Source organism: Procambarus clarkii, chromosome 21 (assembly GCF_040958095.1).
Source record: "Procambarus clarkii isolate CNS0578487 chromosome 21, FALCON_Pclarkii_2.0, whole genome shotgun sequence".
In the NCBI taxonomy this organism is placed as follows: Eukaryota; Metazoa; Arthropoda; class Malacostraca; order Decapoda; family Cambaridae; genus Procambarus; species Procambarus clarkii.
In genome coordinates this window covers 31,671,048-31,688,039 of record NC_091170.1, presented here as the reverse complement: position 1 = coordinate 31,688,039, position 16,992 = coordinate 31,671,048, and the positions used below count along the sequence as shown (strand labels likewise).

The window sequence follows — 16,992 nt, the reverse complement described above, 5'->3', positions numbered from 1 at the left end:
TGATGATGGCTCAAAAGGGCCACCACTTACGAGCTATTCATGCCCGTGCCACCTTTTGGGTGGCTTCATCTTCATCTTAACACATTCACAAGGGAGACATCTCCCGTTATGCAGGGTGCATTTGCACCTCCACAGATCTCCAGTATCAGATCTTGATACTGGTAATGGCTTAAAAGGGCCACCACTTACGGGCTATTCATACCCGTGCCACCTTTTGGGTGGCTTAATCTTCATCAATCAATCAATCGACCAAATACACCTTCAGACAATGTAAACATTGATAGTAGGTGTTAGGGAAAGTTCCTGGGCCTATATTTATAGTCCAACCTATATTTATAGACCAACCTGTATTTATAACTCGTCTCAGAGTAACTTGTGCTACCTACTCGCCAGCATTTTACAATTTAGAAATCCACCGGTAGTATAAGAAATAAACTCCTGATAAGTTTAGGTTTAGGAAAGACCTTGGTAAATATTAGTTTGGTACCAGGGTTGTTGATTTGTGGAACAATTACCGCGTAACATAATATACGTAGGATCCCTTGATTGTTTCAAGCGTAGGTTAGACATGTATATGAATGAGATTGGGTGGATATAAATAGGAGCTGCCTCGTACGGGCTAATAGGCCTTCTGCAGTTACCTTCATTCTTATTTTTTTATGATCTTATAAGTTCATCACTACTTTATGCTGATGTTTTTATTATGTGAACACCATTTATTTTCCGTGTATACCTACCAGTATACTTATTTTTATTCAATGTTCTAACTTTTTGTTTAGCTTAAGATCAGTGGCCGAAACGTTATGCGTATTAATGACTGCAAGAATGTACCACTTTAGTGTCCCGGTAGTACAGTTGGGTTCGTTCTCGACGCATAATCTAGAATTCCGGGTTCGAATCCTGGGCGGGACAGAAATGATTGGGCACATTGCCTTTCACCTAATGCCTCTGTTCACCTTTTAATAAGTAGGTACTCGGGAGTTAGTCAGCGTGTTGTGGGGGTTGCATCCTGGGTGGGATCAGTAATTCGACCTTGGTGGGAAGGGACCTCGATATACCCCCCCTAACGTGTTTGAATAAACTCTGGCTTCCTGTCCCCTGACACAATGACTTATTAATAGTAATCGCCAGCGTATGTACACTTTTAAAACATTGTATAGTCTTGTATACTGTGTATAAGTAAATACATTGGGTTGTGGCAATTTACGGCAAGGGTAGAGGGGGAAGTGAGGCTGGGCGGGGGAGGAAGGGGGTGTGAGGGCTCGGGTAAGGGGGGGGGGGTGCAGCCAGCGATTGTCACAATCAAGTCACAATTTGAAGGTCATAGGAAATCTGATTGATTTCTGTATCTTTTGGTAATGTTTAGGAGCTTAAATGACATTTACGTGTAAATAAATTATCATGGGAAAATAATAGTGGTGTAACTTATCATCCACCTGCTTGCCCAAGGTCACGACTGGCATAACTTGCTTATTCTTAAACCCAGACGCTATTTTTGCTTGATGGGGCGATAGGAGTTCGTGTGGTTTGGGGATGATAGGTTCGTTGGATACATGGACGAACATGAGGGATGAGTGGCAGCATATTTCCGGTTTGTGTGGAGAGCTTTATCTGTCGCTTTAATAGATCTTAGGTATTTTGTAAGAAATTTATAAATTGCTTCGAGAAATACTGTACATTTGTACGAATAACTCGACCCAGACACATTAAAATAAAGTGACATCCGAACGAAACGTCGTCACTTTAATTTCATATGCAACGATGTTCTAAACTTGTTTACATTTCAGTCACAAGGGAGAATAAACACCTCTGGTGACGTGTGCAAGCTGAACCTCACTGTCTGGGTTGTTGTCTAGTCACTATGACTGTGCAAGGGCATCGGGTGAGATGAGCTCTCCCAGCAGACACTCGCGAGCCGCAGTTGTATCCAGCAGTTTGTACTCGGGCTCTGTATCCAGCAGTTTGTACTCTGTATCCAGCAGTTTGTACTCGGCCTCTGTATCCAGCAGTTTGTACTCTGTATCCAGCAGTTTGTACTCGGCCTCTGTATCCAGCAGTTTGTACTCTGTATCCAGCAGTTTGTACTCGGCCTCTGTATCCAGCAGTTTGTACTCTGTATCCAGCAGTTTGTACTCGGCCTCTGTATCCAGCAGTTTGTACTCTGTATCCAGCAGTTTGTACTCGGCTCTAGTGTGCCACAAGGGTAATGTCGCTGTTACTATTCTCGGTGTCTGTGACTGGATTTCAAAGTAGGCATTTGTTGCTGGAGCATAGTTTTAATGTTACTAAGAGGACGATTAATCTTCAGTAATTTGTTGACTGCTTTAAACGTTTTATAAGTTTAAAAACTAGCCTTTACCAATCTTGTGGGCGTATAGCAACCTATTCTAAAAGCATCCCGTGAACAGTAATAGACAAAGAACTTGAACAAAACTTTTTAGATCGAAGACAAAATGAAATCTACACTTTCAATTCCATTTCATACTATCATGCAAGAGGGAGGGAATTATCATGGGAAAGCGCCAAGCCATTACGACTATAGCACTTGGAAGGGGTCAGGATAAGGATTTGGGATGAGGTGCCACATGTATGGATAATGCAATAAAATCGGCAGATTACTAGTTGTTTACCTTAATTTACCTGATGGCCACTAACACACACGTGCCCTCGACGAGGACAGGAAGCGGCGGCTTGTCAAAGGTCTACCCCCCCCCCATTTGCCCTGATTTTTTCCCAGTTGGATTTTAAAATTTAAGATTTGGTATTTACGGCTTCGACGGGTAGGCTGTTCCTTGGGTTTATAACCCTGTTACTACTGCTCGGCTTGGACTCTGTTATAAGTCTGAGAATTTCATTATCTGCTGATGTAGACCTGACCAAATGTAAACTGTCGTTAAAATTATTCGAACACCCTCCGTCACTGACGGCGTGCGAAAAAGATGAATCAATGATACTTGATAATCGACTACATAATGGTCCAGGACGGACCGAAACGTCGTCGTCTCTTCAATTTCTAGCGTGTGGTTTGGTCAATAAGATGCATCAATTTATTAGAGGTAGCTCTGAGCTGCATTTCTTGAACAAGTATTAAAGAAAAAAGTAAAAATTGTATTCAAAATTATCTAGAAATTGTATCAATATCCCCAGTTTGCTAACTGTAAGTAGTAATTAATAATTTATTTTGTCGGGGGACAGGCATATGTGTATAGTTATCACAGTAATTATTAATGTGATAATTACATAGTAATTATTAAGAACGTAAAATGCCTAGAGCAACAGTGCAAGATCCTGAGGAGATTTTGCTTAATATTGGTCGTGTCTGATTCCCATCTAGTGACGCAAAGAAAACGGTAATTGGTTAATCAAATTTATTTTTAATTGGCTAGTATAGGCGGAGGATCAGTTTAAGGGGACCGATTCAGCCTATAAATAGTTTGTACTATCGAGGGGGAGAGGATTTCCTGAAAACACCATTTGCTTAACTTCTAATTTCTGTGTAAATATATTTACACGTGTAAAATAGAACATTTTTCTCATTTCTGAGGGGCCGGGCAGGTAACTTTTCATGGTACGAGACCCCATAAACCATTCTGTGCGCGGTGGTGTAAAAGTTAGTCAGAATGGATTCAAGAGCTGGATTTCAATGCTGTATTGGCTAAGCAGTTTAAATTTGTTGACCTTAGTTTTAATTTGTTTCAAATTTGTGATTACAAATGTAGTGAACTAATTTCGGTATTGTAGCTAAAAGTACAGTACATGACCAAGCCAACTTCGTATACATGGTGACGGTCGGATACATAATGTCATGTGAACAGTTTTACTGACAGTGTACATTCGCTCACTAGAATCGGGATTGGGGTTTATGGTAGATAAACTAATAACTACATCGGCATGGTGTGAACTCCCAGAGGAACTTATAATGTCAACTAGCAGATATCACTATTATTCATGCAGGATAAGCAGTTTGTCATTAATTATTTAATGTGGCCATTATCAAAGGTATTCCACCCTTACAGTAGATCACCAGTGAGCAGTGATAATCATCCATCCGTGTCGGCTCCAGCTGACGAATCCTACGAGAAGTCTGAACCATCAATTGGTGATTTGGTGAATCTGCGACACACTCCTTCAGCCCCCCTCTACCGTAATTTAGTGCCCTGTAGAACAGTGATTCTTAGACCTCTGTTGCAGTTTCGGCGTGCGCCTGACAAGGCTGCTATAGAAGATGGCGCCTGTGACGGCTAATTCAGCAAACGAGGGGACGAAAGGTATATCGCTCTTCGTGAATGGTCAACTGTACACTGGTAAGTGCTCTACTCGCGAATTTTCCTTAAGTAAATGTGACTATCTATAAAATGTCCTAGGTATAATTCATTGAATTTAGTCTGCATATTTACTCGAGAGCCACAATTTCTCTAGTGACCTCGACGAGCACAGGAAGCCGGTGGCTTAAGTCCTCCCCCATTTGTCCTGATGATTTTTCAAGCTGGATTTTAAAGTTCATCCGTTTTGGCATTTACAACTTCGGCGGGTAGGTGGTTCCATGGGTGAAAAAGCATCTCCTGTTTTCTAGAGTCCTACAGTGTGGCTTATTGAGCTTGAAAGCGTTGCTCCTTGTTTGTGTTACATCTGAACTTTTGAAGTTGTCTGGACCAGTGTCCTCCAAATTGTTTAGTATTATAAATTTCGACGAGATCACCCGTAATGTCTGGCCCCTCAACCTTTCCTGGTGTAAGTGTAGACTTGGTTGGCCGCTGTTAAACTTTAGAGAAAGCGGCTGTGTCTTTCTGAAGATGAGGTCTCCCTACTTTGATACAATAACCAAAGTAAGGGTGAATCTGAGATTTATACAGTTGAATAACTACTTTATTTCCTTTAAGTCAAATGTTTGCTTTATTATTCTTACGGGTTTGACTGGTATTTTTTTTTATTTTTTATTAAAAAAAATAAAGAAACCTACTCGCTTAAATAAGGTGAACTTAAATAATTAACTTTAATAATTCATACTTATCGACCTACGTAGTAGACTAAGGACTAAAGTAAACATGGGGTAACAACCGTACCTGAACAAAAATACGGGAAAGAATAATACATGCCTAATTATATAAGAGTAAATGAACATGGATAGAGGGACATTGGTATAGGGATACATAAGATAAAGCAGTACTGCCGGTTTGTCCGGCATTGCCCCCCCCCCCTTCCCCCCAACGAGGCAGGACAGCTATAGGAGCTGGCCGAGACCTCTCGCCTCAGGCGGTAGTGTAACCGCACTCTGCCTGATGTATGTAGCTACCGCGTCGCTTTTCCACCTTCCTACTCGCTTGATGACCTATGTGGGGGTTGATTTGCTCCAGATGAGTGGCGCGTCCTATGCGGAACAAATATAAGGCGTAGCCCTTGTCTTGGGGATTTCTTGTGCCTCGAGTGTTGCGTGCACGAACACTAGGAACACGTCTAAGTCAGCCGCCTGGGGCAGAGATGTTACCACATGAAAGTCGACCATCTTCAGTACAGACACCACCACTAGTGAAGAACATATAACACGCACAGACTGTAACATAGGGTATTCATATGCTTTAGAGATTGGGATCAACAATAAAGAAAATATAGTTTTTTTCTGATCATACATATTTTCTCAACCACTATTTACCCGACCGCAATAAGTTCCAGCAGCTAAGAAATAGCTTTCGAAAGATTGTCAACGAGTCTTAATTAATCAGCAATCAGATTAATTCCATCAGAAGGATTGGCTAGCCCTAACGCCACTAATTCCCATTACCTAGACAATTTAGGAATCTTTAATAAATACCTATTATCCTACGCAGCCTTGCCGGCTTGGTGCCTTCTTTAGATAATTAATAAAGAACGGAAAGTGCTGATGTACTTTTGAAGTACAGTATAACAAAATATTACGTCTTGGACCCAAAGACCATCAGGGGTCCCCACATAACCGTGGCAGGGGCAATAGTTATTAAAGTCCCACCCAGTGGGGACAATACGAGACTAAAGTTAATTCATCGTTGAATCAACAAAATCACGATAGATAGAGCATGAGGGTGACAACAGATTCATCAGGCATAAGATTCCCTGGTAAGGGGAGAGACTAACAGCTGGAGGGTTTCCTTTCTCTGGCAACGAGAAGCCAAACTTTTCCTAGGATGATATTGACAAAACATCTGCAGCACATGGAAAACTGTCAGATGCGAAGAATAGTTTTTAAGTACTTTTAAAGACATTTAAAAGCCTGCAGAACGCTTTATGCACAAGGACGTGACAAAGGTTGTTGAACATGACAATCTCTCCATGGATGGCCACCCTTATTAAGATTTAAATATCAAACACAATATATGACTTACAAGGCAGATAAACAAACTGATGGTGAATCTTGTCATGTCCTATGGAAGTATTTGTTCCTCAAATATAAGTACAGTTAGTATATATTGCAGGGGGATGTTTATCCATAGATAAGGTCTAGCAAAGGTTAGCTAAGGTGTTTGGGTTATGTTGATTTAGGGAGTTTTACAATACAGGCTGAAAGTGAATGGAGCATGTTTAATGTAGCTTTGAGCATCGTTGAGTAGAGCCTAGCAACATCATCTTGCGCAAACTACACAAACTGAAGGCTGCTTAATTGTAGCACTGTGCCAAAGGAAATTAAATACAGTACTGTACTGTGAAACAATGCACCAGTCGCCTCTTTGGGTTGTGTGTGGAAATGGAAGGGCACTTCCGTCTAGTTTCAGAATGTTTACATACGTTCCCAGTACAACTGTGCCTATTTAACCAATACTGTCTGTCTTGCTGCTGTGCTTGGTATGCCAGTTCTACCAACTTGCATACATTCTTCAATGCTCCCATAACTGCCCCCCCATAAACAACGTTACTTGCCATTCATCACTTTGTAGTCTACTAACCATCCTATTGTTCGGATTCCAAACTGTTGACGGCATTAATAATTTAATAATAATAATTCATTGGTTCGGGGACAGGAAGCCAGTGTGTATTCATACACGGTAGACTTGTATCGAGGCCCCCACCTCCATAGGCCAAATTACTGACCCCCACCCAGGATGCAACTCCACAACACGCTAACTAACTCCTGAGTACCTACTCACTGCTAGGTGAACAGAGGCATTAAGTGAAAAAAAAAGTGCCCAACCATTTCTGTTCCACCTGGGATTGGGGGTAAACTACAATTCGGAAGCAGAAGTAAGCTAACAAAATGAGAGCGGTCATGGAAATTAACAAATGAATGCAAAAAGAGGTGATAAGTATAACAGGCATAAACTATTACAAAATAGGGTCAGTAGTTGTAGCAATAGTACAGTAATAGTTTTTCATTGATAACAGAATGGATAAAAAAGACATTCATATTAGCTAGAATAAAAGTATAGTACTGGGATGCACTTTTTAGTTTGAATCATATCACTAGTATTTATTTTTACAATGCTCTTAACAACTGTCATGTTCATTCTAACAGTGGGACCAGAGGTAAAACCATGGACTCGCCTTGTGGATTTCCTGCGAGAGAATGTGAAGCTACCGGGCACAAAGGCTTTGTGTAGAGAGGGAGGATGTGGTGTCTGCAATGTTGTGGTTACCATTCCAGACCTGGAGACCCCGGGACACACGAAGATTCAGAGCATCCAGGCGGTACGTCCTTTCTAATTTGTTGGTACTGTACTGTGAAATATGCGATTGCTTGCTACTAGTAAAGCATGTGAGACACAAGTTATTCACAATTTGTCGGGTTTGAGATTAAAAAATATTGATATTTTTACATTCTTGCGAAGCCACTAACATGAATAGCGTTTTGGGCAGGTCATTATTCTAACAGATCAGGTAAGATGAATAGCTACAATGTAGCAAAATTTTATGTTAACATAGCTTGAAGCACAAAGTAGGGAAACTGAGGATGAAATTAGGTATTTTCTGGTTTTACTTTTGAATAAGGCATAGGTTGGACACCTCCCTCTTCTATCCTCTTGCCTCCCATCCTCCCTTTTGGAGTTGCCCTATCTCCCTCCTGACATTCCTTCCTCACTTTTGTCTCCCATTTTGTTCTTGCTTTCCTATCAGTTACTCTTGGAATATTTTATCCAGTACTTACTGGTAAAATCTAAAGGTGTCAACCTCACAGTACATTGCTAAATATAAAAAAATTTGGATCTCCACTTACAGTGCCAGATGCTGGTGTATGCATGTGATGGATGGAAAATAGAAACCATAGAGAATTTGGGTGATCGTTATGATGGCTACCATCCACTACAAAAAGCACTGCATGGTTTCTATGGCACCCAGTGTGGGTATTGCTCTCCTGGCATGATCATGATGATGTATGGGTTAGTATATTGCTCATTCAGTTTTCAGCTAGTTGTAGAATCTATCTACCAATTTATCATGCACGCAAGCAATAATAATATACTACTAAGATGATGCTACAAATAAGTTTGTCAGTCTGTTGCATAATGATGCAGTACATTTAAACCTTCATACTTATACATCCACAATGGATTTGTTAAAGAACAGTAACCCAAAAAATTATATCAATATTCCATATATTTTTGTTTTATTTTCCCAGAATATTATGCTAACAATGATATTTACAGCCAGATGCAGTCAAGTGGGAGTCTGACGGCAGAACAGGTGGAAAAGTCATTGGATGGGAACATTTGCCGTTGTACTGGTTACCGTTCAATTGTCGATGCTTTCAAGTCCTTGGCAGTAGATGGTGATCCCAGCTTAAAGAGCAGATTGACTGATATTGAGGTAACTTGAATATATTAATATCTAATTGTATTGATTAATGATTTAGCAGAAAATTAAGATAAAACTGTACTATGTACTTTCTATGTTTTATTAAGTTTTGCATATATCTGATATTTCTTGCATATATTCCTCTGCTTTTTCTTTTAATGACAGTAGTTTCCAGACAATCACTGTATTCTCCTGTTCCCCTCTAGTTAGGTATGCCATTTAGAGATTCCTTTTGCTTGCTTGCTTGCTTGCAGTCTGTCTTGGTGTGTCACTCTTTTATAAATAAAATTGTATTGTGTTGATATACCCCTATCCTGAAATTTGAATATAAAGTTACCCCAAAATTTTGTTTAAATAAACATGGGGAAAAAATATATAAACGGTCTCAAACTTACTGGTTTTGCGTAAATATATTTGTGCGCAATGATGCTACGTGTTAAAAATTCTTCTAATCAATAACTTAATTTTTTTTAATAAAAGATATGTCTGATATTGGTAATTGCAGGGATTTATAAACAGAAAAGTCGTACATTTTTTTTTTTTTTTTTTTTAGTGACAAACATAAATTGATTCATGCCACGTTGACCTTAGGTGAACTCTTATTTCATATTTTGAAAGTTGCACTCTAAGGGTTAATAACATTGATCTACAGCAGCCAGTTATTAGATTTTGAGTCTAGTGCTCTTGTAATGCTTTTGCATTTGTGTAAATTTAATGCCTGACCTATTTTAATATTGCTAGCATATTTACTGATGTTGCTGTGCACTCCTGTGTCTAAATCATTTGCTTATAGTGAATAATGGACCTGGGACAAAACCCTAGGACACTCAATTTGCAACTATTCCCACTCTGAGTTTACTCCATTTATTTCAGGATGCGTACAAAGGTAAATGCAAGAAGGGTGCAGACTGTAAAGGATGCTGTAAAGAAAACAAGCTTGCTAAGTTACCTGGTAACATTTGCAGCCACGAAAAACAGTCCTACTCGACCTCCAGTGACCGAACACTTTCTGTGGGCTCGGTCCAATGGTTTTACCCAACAACATTGGCGGTATAGTTCACTTTTAGCAGTTTTTGCTTTTGCTCTAAATTGTATTGTTTTCCTATCAATTTCTATTTTATCTAGATTAATTTTATATAATGTTTTAATTGTATATAATGCATGGTATCTGTAATAGTCAAGGGTATTGTACTAGTGATAACAGCTTGACGAGTGATTGTTAACCAGGCAAGAAATGTATCTTTACTCTTTAAAAACTAGCAAAATTGTTAAGAATACAATTTTCTAATATTCTTGCGAAAATCAAAATACTCTATTGGTAATATCAATTTGTTAAATTTCACATATATGGAATGATACTTGAATTTAGGTAGATTAAAGCAATTTGTTTTTTTTTTTTCACCTAGTAAAGTTTTATACATACAGTATTTAAAAAAAAAAACATATTTGGGTATTTGTCCCAGCTGATTATGTAAGGTCCCCATGTGAAGTTTACAATAAATGAGGAGGAAGGAGGTTGTAAGAAAAGTGGGAGATAGGGTTAGTAACAGATGGGGTTGGTGGGGAAAAAATGGGGGGAAGGAGGGGGGGTATAGTGAGTGAGAAGGGGAGGATAGTGAAAGGTAGGAAAAAGGGAGATGGTAAAAAAATGGCTAACAATTTTAAAATTTTTAAATTTTCAGGGTGTTTACAGTGCTTTGCAAAAATTGGGCAAGACTGATAAGGTTCGAATTGTTGTGGGAAATACTGGACAAGGTAAGGTTCTATTCAATATTGTTTCACTTACAAGTTTATCATCATTAACTGATATTTGTTGTTGCCAATAATGGGAGTTTGTTTCTCTAACCTGGTAATGCTGTACAGTTTGGTAACCTTAACCTTTTAACCATTTTGCCACAAGGTAGGTTCATATTTTCTCGAAACACTGCATCATGATTTTAGGTGCAGTATGTGCTGCAACATGGCAGTGAGACATGTAGTTTGACACTTAGTGGGATATGTAGTGCAGCACATTTATAGACATTTATAAACGGTCCAATGTATAGTGTAGAACATAGTGGAATGTATGATATAGTGCATCACGTGGTGCAAAATATAGTATAGGGTATATTGTTTTGGCTTGTATACCTTTGGGAGCTTTTATTGGCTTGCTGCTGGGAAGTGAGAGGCTTGTCCTTAGTCACCTGTTGTACCACATTTGCTTCAGTTTTCCTTCCTGGGGTTTACCTAGTGCCTGCTTGTTCAGGTGCTCCTGTTGTTGTAGCTCTTGGTAGTGAATGTTGTCGCTGAATTTTTCCAGTACCTGTAGATGGAAAAGGAACTCGTAGCAAAATATGCAAGTGGTGCCCTTGCGTCAGCTATTAGTAAAGCTACAATCTCTACAATAGAAAGACAAAAAAAAAAGAAAGAAGCTCTGAAGCACAATTACATGAAGTTTTTAATAGTAGATGACTTCCCTGCCACACAATAGCATCTCTCCTCCTTGCCACCTTCCATGTACCATAAACTCTGAAGTGCAGGTAAAGTGAGAATATATTTGCATTCAATAGATTTATTTATTGTATTCATGTGTGCTTTTTTTAAGTCTGGAATTGATTAATCTAGTTTAAATAATTCCTTATGGGGAAAAAAATTCAGTGCTCAAACGGTTTTCTGGAACCAATTAAGTTTGAGTTCCGAGGTTCCATTGTACTGTATTGGCATAATTCACATCCATTAACCTCTATACTGGCTATGTAAATTTTAATAGTATGCCAAATTTATAGTAAATTATCTGCAGGCGTATTCAAGAATGATGGACCATATTCAGCATACATTACTACCAATGGGATAAAGGAAATGTACACCGTAACGATGGAGTCGCCACTGAAGCTGGGAGCCAATGTGAGCCTCACGCGTTGCATTGAAGTGTTCAAACACATGGCTGAAAGTGATCCAGGCTATGATTATCTACATGCTCTTGTCTCTCACTGGCAAGTGGTAGCTAATGTTTCTGTCAGGAATGTAAGTATAATAAATATTAGTAAATCCTGAACTTTCCAATTTTTCTTTATTCATTCGGTAGTTTAAGTCCTCATTGATTGGAGCCAGTTGCATGTGGAAATTATTTAATAACAAAAAGAATTTAGTTTTTTACTAGCTATAAGAATACTAATGTAAAACAATTCTGTTTTAATAACCAACTTGGAGATTTCCTAATGTTGTCTTCTCATGCTTGAAGTATACATTTTGCACACCACATGTTTGGTCTTTTGGTTGGAATTTGTTTATAATAAATAAGAATGAAGTTTTGTTTATTTATATGAAGTTACCAACATGTAGGGTTTATTGCATAACAAAAATAGGTTATCAGATCAAATTGGGAGAACCCTTGACAAGCTGACAGCTTCCTGTCCCTGTCCCTGTCTAGAGCTAGTGAATGGTGGCCCCTCGAGTAAATCGGGTAAAGTTAAACGTGACTGCATCAGGGCAGGGAGTAACAGAGTATCTTGCAGGAGGGAGTTTATTATAACAAATATTTTTAAACGTTCCACTTTTTTTTTATGTTCATCCCTGTGGCTTTTGTAAATGGTACTTTCTTTGCACTTGACTAGTTTTGTTATTTTTTTCTAATATTTTAACTAATTTCTGTTCTCAACAGGCTGGCTGCTGGGCTGGAAATCTAATGATGAAACATGCTCATAATAAGTTCCAGTCAGATATCTTCCTCACATTACTTGCAGCTGATGCTGAACTAACAATTGGCAATTCCAAGGATGCCTCCATCACTCACATGGACTTAGAACAGTTTCTTAAAACGGATATGTCAAGGAGTGTTATAATATCCATCTCGCTGCCTCCTGCAACCACAAACACTAAGGTGAAGGATGAATCAAATATATTCATATCTTTTGATGCCATTTTTAAAACTTCTTATTGCTGATTTTTAGTGGGTTTTAGAATAAATCTTTAGTGTTTTCTAACAAATTTCCTTAAGATGTACCTTGCACTAGGTATTCTGAACTAGCACTGTATCCTACTTATATTTCAGCTGCGCACATTCAAGATCACCCCACGTGCAGTGAATGCCCATGCATATGTCAATGCCTGTTTCAAGATGGAATTGGATCCTGCTGATGGTTTCAGGGTCACAAAGAAACCCACAATATTACTTGGGGGAATTAATCCACAGTTTGTAAGTGTCTACATCTTTATTCTCGTGACAAGACTTGAGTAAACGTGCTTCTGCTATATTACTTTGGATCCAATCAAATTTCTTATTATAGTCATAATACTGTGTGGTGGTAATTTTTCTCTAAATCATTTTCTTGTTAATTACTTTCTTTTACTTCAAATTCCAAAAGGAAATTATTGTTTAAAAATAAACTAGAATTTTAATGCCCCATAATCAGATTAGATATTTGCCTTCAACCATTCCCTTGTCCAGACCATCCATAATCGTACACATGTTCCCCCCCTAGATTTAAAATAGACTTTCACAATGTAAATATAGGTACAGTATATAATAGCACAAATGTGATGGGAAAGTGCTTTCCCAGTTAAAATCTAAATCATATTTTACTAAAAAAAATTTGCCAGATACATGCTACAAAGACAGAGGAATACTTAAACAACCGCAAGCTGACTGATGCTCAAACTGTTGTGGAAGCTGCAAATATCCTGGGGAGCGAAGTGGTTCCAGACCGCCATCCCCAAGATTCCTCTCCAGAGTATCGCAAATCTCTGTCACAGTCACTTCTTTACAAGGTCAGTCCCAGTAATCAAATACTGTATGGTGGAGGAAATGGCAAAATGCATAAATTTTATTTAATACACTTCAGTATTTAAATTGAACCAGGAGCAAAATTATGTATTGATGCTCCAATGTCATAACATGGTAATTTTTGTTAATTGAATTCACACATTTACACTTCCTATACTAGTTTTTAACATTTTGCTATTAATTATAATGTTTGCCTTCAGCAAGATTGCATTAAAATGGCACAGACATGCAAATATTCATGAAATTTATATTTTGAACCTTATCTTGATGTATCATCTCAGTGTTTTAACACGAGGCTAATGACAGTAGAACAGTGCCGACATATAGTAACAGTGAAATGTCAATATTGCAAGTCACTTCAATTCCTCTGTTTTTCAATCAATCCAACATTTAAATGGAACATTTCAACATTTATTTTGGAAGTGGGTGCAATAGGTCTTGGACAAATACAGCTCGATAGATTCAGTAGATGAGCTTGCTATTGTCATTGCATTGAGACTGTTTATAGTACTTGTATCTCCAAGAGACTCATTTTTTGCCCATGAGTATGAATGCTGCCAACAGAATTTTCTTACACACAGTGTGTTGAATGCAATGCTTTTGGCATGTGATTAGCTGCTCCAATTACAACAGCCTGGGTTTTTTTTCCTGTAATTTTAAGATTTTAAGTTGCCTGCAGAAACTGAGAAATGTTAGTTGAAGATTTTCAAGGAGCAAATTGTCTACATAGTTGAAACAAGAATTAGGGAAGGTGAATAGATCTGTTCCCCATTTAAAGAAGTTGGCACATTTTTTTTACCCTTTATATAACTGGAACAACTAAATTAAAAATGTTAAAACTTTTTTATAGGATTGCAGAGTTCTTGTATTATTTAAAGACTGACAAATTTACCTGTTATTTAGTTTTAAATATTTCTTTGTAAATAAAACTATTGCATAATTAATTTTGAAAATTTCCTACATAATGTGTACTTGACTATGTTTTTATTAGGGTATTAATACCCTCAAAAGGGTAGTAATGCGATTGTAGTACAAATTACCAAGTAGAACGTCTTGGATATAAATTCACTGGACAATTTAGCAATGGTTGGACAAATAGGGGTTAGGTATAAAACCATAGTTGCTTTGTGTGCCCCAGTAGGCTTTCTGTTGTTACCTCTCATGTGATGTAGATGACTTTTGAAGTTATGAATAAATTGGCAGTATTTATAAATCTCTTTTGTTGCATCTTATTCTTTCAGACAATTGTTGGGTTTTTGGGTGACAAAGTGAGTTCCAAGTTCCAGAGTGCTGCACCAAACCTTGTAAGGCCTTTGTCTTCTGGCCAACAGAGTTTTGACATGAACCAAAAAACTTGGCCTGTTGGTGAACCTGTTCCCAAACTTGAATCTGCCACACAAATATCGGGTATGAGATTTGATGCTTGATGTCAAATTCCAATTGCCGTTGGGTCTTGATAAGCCAAGGATTGATATATACTGGTAGTGGGTCTTGTTACTACTAAAAGGCTTTATTATTTTGCTCATAACTTTTATTAATTATATTTGCTTTAAATTTAAATTTTCTTTTATGAAAGTTGTTTGATAAAATAAAAAAAAATAGCATAAATATATTTAATGTGTAAACACAAGGTTCATAAGTTAACGAGGGAATCTAGTGTTTCTTGTAGAGTAAACATTTCACGTGCACATACTGTATTGGCATTATTCTCTGATGATAATACTTTATTTTTATCAATTTGCACGCTAAATGTAACAAATGTACTCGGTGTAAAAGTAACTCTTATTTTAATACAGTAATTATTTTCTCTAAGATTGTATGATACTATGGGCTTCATTTTTGTTTCTATTCTCATTTCTTTGCATTTGTTTGGGTTAAACTCTAGTAGCCATTTGTTGGACCAATTATCTTGGAGGGAGTTCATAGGGATGAAGTGGAAGATCAATGTAAAGTAGTGGCAATAAATTTTTATTTTCTTGTGAGAGTAAACAGGGCTTTTGCATGATGTGTATATACAGTAATAATTTTCAGGAGAAGCAACATATTTAGATGATGTTCCATACCTGCCTAATGAGCTACATGGTGCTTTTGTCCATACAACGGTAGCCAATGCAAAGATAAAGTCCGTTGATACTACAGAAGCATTGGTAAGTGAACTATGACGAAATACTTTTAATGTACAGTACTCCATATTGTAAGGACACAAACTTCTAAACCATAATCTAGAATACAGATTAACAAAACCCGTCCTTTCTTATTACAGCACAGTGTATATGATTATATACATCTCTCTCTCGCTCTCTCTCTCTCTCAATAAGATGCGTAACCATAACTCGATAAGACACCAATATGTAATAATTAATGATAACCTCTCCCACTCTCCCATTAACCACAAGACTGCCATGTGGCTTCATTTTGGGACATAAATTTCATTTACAGTATACATAAATGACTAAGGAAATTTTTCAAACCTACTTTATTTGATGGTGGTGGTGATCTTTTCTAGCCACAACCCACACCCTAAATCATTTTGTAAATGGAGTTAAAAATAGAAGTTCACTCGTGTAAACCAATGAACTCTCACTAACCATGGAAAAGACCTACATTTTATTTGAAAACAAATCTAGTTACATAGACTTTTAAGTAGACAATGTAAAGACTGAGAGTGAAAGTGAAGGAAAATTCCTATATCTGTATGCAAAAAAGGTACTTGATTTCAATACCCACATACAGCACATTGCAAAAAAGTCTAACAGTTGGCATACTTTAAAAATTAAGATGTGATGTCCCTCACTCTTGTACTATATTACTCACTAATTTAGCTCTATCTAACTTATGACGTGTGAGAAAATCCATAGAAGCCATGATGAGGATTCGAACCCATGTGCTGGGTGTTCCCAGGCACACGCTCTAAAAAGTATTGTAGACCATGACAAGGCGTGTGCCCAGGAACCTGTAGTGCATAGGTTTGAGTCCTTCTCATGGCTTGGTTTGAATTCCTCACTGATGCAGTCACGCTTGTGTGATTACTGTGCGTTATAATGCATGCATGGGCTCGAACAATGCAAACTACCTCAATGGATTTTTTGCTAGTCAAGATTTCAGAACTATAAACAAAATTGGTCTTCAGAAAACATACAGCCCCTCTGTTTAAATCTCCAAACATGTTTAACATTCACACTCCATATATTCTCTTGTGCTGTTTACACTTAAGAAGCTTTGTTCCTTGATATAAACCCTGACATGAAACTTTTTTCTAGTTGGATGTAATGGAACACACGAACATTACACTAGAAGTAAATCTTAGATATTCCCAGTCTAAATCTTTACAGACATGCTATGCAAATAAAGGGACCCAGTATATGTAACTTCCTTCCTAGTAAAGTAAAAAAAAAATTGTTACACCATATACTTTATTCAAAAGTAAAACAATGAAAAACCTAATTTCATTACCATAGTATTCCACTTGGTGC

General features: G+C 37.7%; 2 protein-coding genes across 3 annotated transcripts in view; one reads left to right on the top strand and one right to left on the bottom strand.

Annotated features, from left to right (window-relative positions):
• Nucleotides 1-16,992, top strand: part of LOC123760653 (uncharacterized) — a 38,607-nt gene that overhangs the window by 4,283 nt on the left and 17,332 nt on the right. Inside the window, exons 2-13 of one of the 2 annotated variants that reach the window (XM_045746412.2) lie at nucleotides 4,017-4,304; nucleotides 7,481-7,653; nucleotides 8,182-8,342; nucleotides 8,610-8,769; nucleotides 9,631-9,807; nucleotides 10,440-10,512; nucleotides 11,537-11,760; nucleotides 12,398-12,616; nucleotides 12,788-12,931; nucleotides 13,336-13,503; nucleotides 14,761-14,926; nucleotides 15,551-15,666. In XM_045746412.2, coding sequence (XP_045602368.2) covers nucleotides 4,226-4,304; nucleotides 7,481-7,653; nucleotides 8,182-8,342; nucleotides 8,610-8,769; nucleotides 9,631-9,807; nucleotides 10,440-10,512; nucleotides 11,537-11,760; nucleotides 12,398-12,616; nucleotides 12,788-12,931; nucleotides 13,336-13,503; nucleotides 14,761-14,926; nucleotides 15,551-15,666 — 1,860 coding nt within the window. In that variant the 5' untranslated portion in view covers nucleotides 4,017-4,225. The remainder of the gene's footprint in view (nucleotides 1-4,016; nucleotides 4,305-7,480; nucleotides 7,654-8,181; nucleotides 8,343-8,609; nucleotides 8,770-9,630; nucleotides 9,808-10,439; nucleotides 10,513-11,536; nucleotides 11,761-12,397; nucleotides 12,617-12,787; nucleotides 12,932-13,335; nucleotides 13,504-14,760; nucleotides 14,927-15,550; nucleotides 15,667-16,992) is intronic. The other variant, XM_069328275.1, reaches the window with a different exon arrangement.
• Nucleotides 1,860-3,893, bottom strand: LOC138367238 (uncharacterized). Its single transcript, XM_069328648.1, has 2 exons — nucleotides 3,886-3,893; nucleotides 1,860-2,187 (listed from the first exon to the last, which is right to left on the bottom strand). The coding sequence occupies exons 1-2, from the start codon at nucleotides 3,891-3,893 to the stop codon at nucleotides 1,860-1,862; spliced, it is 336 nt and encodes a 111-aa protein (XP_069184749.1).